Source organism: Amaranthus tricolor, chromosome 1 (genome assembly GCF_026212465.1).
Source record: "Amaranthus tricolor cultivar Red isolate AtriRed21 chromosome 1, ASM2621246v1, whole genome shotgun sequence".
Lineage (NCBI taxonomy): Eukaryota > Viridiplantae > Streptophyta > Magnoliopsida > Caryophyllales > Amaranthaceae > Amaranthus > Amaranthus tricolor.
In genome coordinates, this window is record NC_080047.1 from 40253408 (window position 1) to 40259772 (window position 6365).

The following is a 6365-nucleotide window of genomic DNA, read 5'->3' on the forward strand; positions in this document are numbered from 1 at the left end:
ATGATCGTGAACTAAACTCTCACTACTAGATAAAAGACTTGTTGCAACGGTTAAGGACCGTTGCTGTAGGGCTAAAAAGCGTTGCTAAAACCTTTTTGCAACGGTTTCAAACCGTCGTATTTGCTGCCGTTGCCAAAAGTCTTTTGCAACGGCTTCTTGCATCTTTTGCAACGCTAGCAGTTGTCTGTTGCCAAAGATACAATCTTTTGGCAACAGTTTCTCTTGGACGCACAATACCGTTGCAAAAAGTCTTTAATGGAAAAGCTAAGCAAATGATAATTTTAATAATTGATAGCATAAGATGTAATTAGAAATTTGATTACAAATATTATAGTTAAGAAATTTACACGATTAACTTGTTATATCAAAAACTAATTAAGGATCAATTCTTCCATAACCTAGTGCAACCAAATATTCACGTCTAAAAAGTATCGAACAAAACAAGTTCACAAAATATTTCCAAAAGCCACACAAAATTCTAAATATGTTCTTTTACGGCTCAATTTCATCATCATTTTCCACCTCCTTGTCATCAGCTGCTTCACCATTTTCCTATGTTAAAAAAAAAATCAATAATCAACCAAAATGAACTGAATTAAGAAAGCATTTAAAAAAGAGACAAATATGATACAGGAGCTTTCAGGTCAACTATATCCTAAATGAAAGAATGAGATTAGAGAGAATATAATAGATGAATAAGAAGGGAGAAACAAAGTGATTAGAGAGAAACAGAGAGAATAGAGAAAAGAAGCACAAAAAGCAGAAACATAAACTTACCAGATAGTTGTTCGATTGTGCTCCTGTAGAGTTATACTCATTGGATTCGATGTATAGAGGATTACCATTGCTTCCACTCCTTGACATTGAAGGAAGCACAATCTTCACACCAGGGTTAGCTTCAAGTAGCTTTTGAAGATCAGGGTTAGCTTACAACACTTGATCCATAACTTGTGATTGCATGATTTGTAAGTACGCTTCAGGAAAGATGTAGCTTGAGCTTTTGCCTCCGTTCTTCAAAACAGTATTGGTAACACCTTTGCCAAATGTTTGCACACGCCCGCTATGCTCTGGTTTCTTGATCACGTCGCCATAAGGATCTTTATGGTTAGATCCTTCACCTTGTTGAGATTGTATTGCCTTCATTTGCTCCTATCAATGTGTGAAAAGTTATGTTAAATGAAACGGAGGAAGTAATAGATATACAACTAATCTGAATTAATTTGACACCATGGATCTATACAAAATTTGTCAGATTGGAACCCATCATCATAGCTAATACTTGATCTTACCACGAAATCGTATAGCAAAAACCATATACTTTCTCATGATACAGCAGAAAAAAGAAATTAAATTTTCAGATCAGCACCCCTTGATCTAGTGCTAATGATAACTACTTCCATTCATGATAAACTAATATATATTCACGTCGCCATAAACTAATATACATTAAGCTAGAGTACCATAAGCAGTTTTGAAACAACAATGCCTACCCCAAGTGAAACTATCAATTCAGAAGTATGGTTTCAGGAAAAAGAGATTGTATTGTAATTTGTAAAGAAAGTAAAATACGTACAATATTTGCTTCTATTTCATCAAAGCTTATTTTGTATGACTTCCCGGGCTTCCTTTTCCTTGATTCGATGTACACCTTTGCTTTTGACGGATCTTCTTTTTTTGGATCTTGTTGTTTCTATTGACAATTTAAATGAATGATTAGTTTAGAAATAATGTCTAAAGTATGTGAAAAAAAAGGTTTTATCTTATGCATATGGTTACCAGTTGTTCACGAGTGTATGCATATGATGTTGGCCCCATGGTGTGCATGTCACTCGCTAATTGTCGATTGCAACGATTTCTTTCACTTTCAAACTATTGGAATTTAGAATAAAAAAAAATTGAAGTCAATATGTTAACATAACAAACTTGAACAGTAAATATTTGTGAGCAATTACTCTTCGACACTTACTTGAGTTCCCTCATCATCCCAATAGTGCAAGAGTTGTTTAAATTGGCTTTCAGGAATTGTATTTGGACGATGCTTCCACCTTTCTTCGTAAGTTGCATATAGGTAGTAGTATAATGCCTTACTCCTACATTTCCAACCTTTCCACTGACAACCAATAGTTTCTAATGCCCAATCCTTTCCTTTAGGTGAAACCAAGTACTTCCTCTGCATGCAAAGTTTTGCAGGTTATATGAGAAAGAAGCTAAAATATGAGAGTTTAATCAGGCTCATTTTGGATACTTAATTGCACTTACTTGCACATAATCCCAGACTTCATCCTTTGCATTCTGTGGTACACTTGGCCAATCGCAATAGTTAAGCGGTAAATACTCCGAGCTCCTAGCCAACGTCCCTAAGAAGAGACTATATTCACTGACATGTTTTTTTGTAGGACCGATTGGCTGCCCATAACAATTTAGGATGATCGGAGGTCGCTCATTCATTGTTCGTTTATGAACATGAGTCAAAAGTGTGGGACCTCGGCCCGTCTTCTTTGGAGCTGCACACAATATGCAAGCAAAGATAATATGTGATATTGAAATATATATAGAAATGAAAATAAATAATTACAAAATTTTGTGAGGTTGCGTTTTAAACCAGAGTTTTCAGCAGTTGTGTTTTTTCCTGGAGGTTCTACTTCAAGGACTTTGTTGGCTTCATTTCCATGGACTTCATTTACAGCATTTCCATGGACTTCGTTTACAAATGCATTCTCATTGCCTTCATTCTCATTGGCTTCAATCGCTACCCTACTTGCTGCAATCTCGATGCCTTCATTCTCATTGCCATCAGTTGCTGGCTGACTTGTTGCGTTTTTTTGTGTTCTACGGAGATTGAGAAAAGAAGACATGGTGCCTGGAGAACAATACATGGTTTGCATTCTTTTCTGTTGCATCTTCTTGTGTGACTACTTTTGCAATGAAGTTTACAGCTCTTTATGCAGCTCACTATGCCCATTTTTCTTCTGAGTAGGCTGCTGATCATGGTTGTTTTGCTGCTTATTAGGCTGCTGATCATGCCTATTTCTTTGCTTAGTCCCCTTGTTGGTTACAAGATTACACAAAAACACCAAGCAGCAGGAAAAAAATAAACATCAGCAACATCAAAATAAACAGCAGCGGTAACAAATAAATCAAAATAAAGTTAATAGAGACCTTGGTGACAAAGGGAACCTTCTACTGCTCTTTTTGTGGTTCTGGTTGTGGATGTTCTTTTAGGAGGTAATCAGTCATACATCTTCTCTTTGATGATCAACCATCTTTTGTGATTTTTAAAATTGGTACCTATATAACAATGAAAAAAGCAGTATACTTTATAATAAAAAAGCAGTACCTATATAACAATTAACCTTTACTTTATAATTACCTTTGAACTAGTTACATCTTCATCATCTTCAACCTCGTCGTTCGGAATGTATTCTTCATCGTCACTACCAAAGCCTTCAACTCTAGCATTTGCAACGTACATGTTTGTGTTAGCTTCAAGTAACTTTTGTGCTAACTTCCCATATCCTTTAGCTTTCATACATTCATAATTTTCCTTCATTGTTTCAAGCCTTTTCATCTCATATTTAGTCACCACTGGTGCTTTTGCATGAAATTTGTTGCTACTCTTTTTCATCTGTCAATCATAGCACAAAATTAGTACAACCATCAAATAGATCCAAAGGATGCAGAGCATAATGCCAACCAGCACTAGTAGGTAATTCAACATAAAAAACTTGACGCGCTTGAGATGCCAAGATAAAGGGTTCTCCATTGCAAATTGTTCTATTTTTATTAACCATAGTTAGTTGGCCATCATCAGTCATTTTCAAATGATACCAAACACATTTAAACAAGACAACATCAATATACCCATGATAAGATATCTCAATTATTTCTTCTATACACCCATAATACATGACATCTCCATAAATTGGATTATTATCCTTCCTACTAGCAAAACTGTCGGTCAAAGCACTTAGAAAAACACCACTATTCTGCGTGACAAGGTTTCTCTCTCGTTTCATGGTATAAAACCTATACCCATTCACAAAGTACCCACTGTACTTTTTAGCCACAAATGAAGGTCCCATAGATAACCATTTGACATGCTCTGGCACTTCTTGTCCTTGGTGTAGCTTTAATGCAATTGTCTCTTAAACCAGTCTTTGAAATCTTTGCTATGGCTTTGGGCAGTATCCCATTTTCTTTTCCTTTGACTACTAACTACTTCCTTGTGCTCACTACAATACAAAATAAAAATTAAAACAATTATGAATTTATCCCTTTAGATATAATATATGTGAAATTAACTTACTTAATGTATCTCTCAACTTCCTTACAATTACAATTGAATAAGACATATTGATGTGCTTGGCTCCAGGAATTGTGATCAGTCATAAATCCACCTCCTTCCTTCTTTGAAGTCTTCCCTCTCCCCTTAATAGGATAGCCAAGCTTAGGGAGATATTCTTGTGGGGTGCTAGGTTGATTGGGATGATCAATGGGACCTTTAGATTTCCCTTTTGATTTACTCAAATATCGAACCACAAACCTTGCACATTCTTTAGCCAAGAATCTTTCTACCATTGAAGCTTCTGGATGACCCTTGTTTTTTACATCTGACTTTAATTCCCGAAGATACCTCTCAATTGCATACATGCATCTTAATGAAACTGGTCCACCAAGTTTGATTTCTTCTACTAGGTGAACCGGTAAATGGACCATTATGTCAAAAAATGCCGGTGGGAAAATCCCCTCAAATTGACAGAGAGTTTCGACTATCTCAGATTGGAGATTGTCGAGATCTTTGGGATCAATAGATTTTTTCCATATGCCTTTGAAAAAGTTTGACATCCTAATTATTGGAGTTGCAACATGTGCCCTTAGGGTTGTCTTTGCGGCAATAAGCAGCAAATAATGCATCATAAAATGTGCATCATGGCTCTTATATCCGATGATTTTCTTTTCATCAACTTGAACACATCGAGAAATATTAGAGGCATAACCTTGTGGTAGCTTTGCATTTTTTATGGTTTGGCAAAACAATTTCTTTTCATCATCATTCATCCAAAACATAGATGTCGGAAACTCTTCACTTCCATCTTCTAATTCTTGAACCTCAAGCTCCGGCACCCATCGAAGGTCTTTCTCCTCTCGCAGGTATTTCAAATCCCGACGAGCAGATTTATGGTCTTTTGATTTTCCAAGAATGCCTAACAATGTCCCAATGACATTATCAAACATATTCTTTTCAATATGCATGACATCTAAACTATGGCGAAGATCGCAATTTTTCCAGTAAGGTAACTTGAAAAAAATGGGAATCTTCCTCCATGGATTGGGATCATCAGTATCTTGTCTCACTTTTGGCTTCCTTTTTCCAAATTCATTTGGAAAATCACGTGTTAGCTCCTCAACCTCACTTCCGGTCAAACGAACCAGTTCATTTCTTGTCTCAATATGCCCATTGAAGTTCCTCTTATTATACCGCCACGGGTGGTCTGAATCCAACCATTTGCGATGACACATATAGCAATACTTGTGACTATATTTCAAGTACATAGAATCTATCTCATAATGACAACAAGGGCAAGCAAATTTTCCTTTCGTACTCCAGCCCGAACACATTGCATAACCCGGAAAATCACTAATGGTACCCACCAAAGCTACTTGCATGTCAAACCTTGTATTGGTTGAAGCATCATATGTTTCTAGGCCAAACTCCCACAAATTGATGAGGTCTTTGATAAGTGGTTGTAAATAGACATCAATGGCATTTCCAGGAGACAAAGGTCCAGGTATAAGTAATGAAAGCATTAAAAACTCGGACTTTGTTGCCAACCATCCATGGAGGCAAGTTGTAATTGATCAAAATGACTGGCCAAGTACTGTGCACAATGCTCATTGTGTTAAAAGGATTAAAACCATCAGTGGCTAATGCAAGACTCACATTACGAGGTTCCTTGGAGAAGCTTTCATATATTTTGTCAAAGTTGATCCAAGCTTGACCATTGGCTGGATGTTGCAAAAGCCCATCCTTCTCTCCTGCAGTTTTATGCCATGTCATAAAACTTGCTGTTTCGGCACACATGTACAACCTTTGCAACCTCTTCTTGATTGGGAAGTACCTTAGAACTTTAGATGGAATTCTACGAGTTTTTTCATTAGGATTGTCATCTTCATCATTATCCTTCGATTTCCACCTTGAAGTTCCACAGACATGACAACTGGTTGCGTTTGCATGCTCCGCCTAATATAACATGCAATCATTAGGGCAAGCGTCTATCCTTTTGTAGTCCAACCCCAACAACTTTAAAATTTTCTTCGCTTCGTGCATAGATGTGGGCAATATTGCATCATAGGGGAGAACTTCC

At 36.7% G+C, this 6365-nt stretch overlaps 2 protein-coding genes across 2 annotated transcripts; both read right to left on the reverse strand.

Moving 5' to 3' along the window:
• Positions 1–456: 456 nt before the first annotated feature.
• LOC130810726 (uncharacterized) lies at positions 457–2876 on the reverse strand. Its single transcript, XM_057676861.1, has 6 exons — positions 2603–2876; positions 2260–2504; positions 1967–2170; positions 1777–1869; positions 1574–1690; positions 457–552 (listed from the first exon to the last, which is right to left on the reverse strand). The coding sequence occupies exons 1-6, from the start codon at positions 2874–2876 to the stop codon at positions 493–495; spliced, it is 993 nt and encodes a 330-aa protein (XP_057532844.1). The 3' UTR covers positions 457–492.
• Positions 2877–4129: 1253 nt separating this feature from the next.
• On the reverse strand, positions 4130–5808 carry LOC130810732 (uncharacterized). Its single transcript, XM_057676866.1, has 2 exons — positions 4307–5808; positions 4130–4232 (listed from the first exon to the last, which is right to left on the reverse strand). The coding sequence occupies exons 1-2, from the start codon at positions 5806–5808 to the stop codon at positions 4130–4132; spliced, it is 1605 nt and encodes a 534-aa protein (XP_057532849.1).
• Positions 5809–6365: the final 557 nt, after the last annotated feature.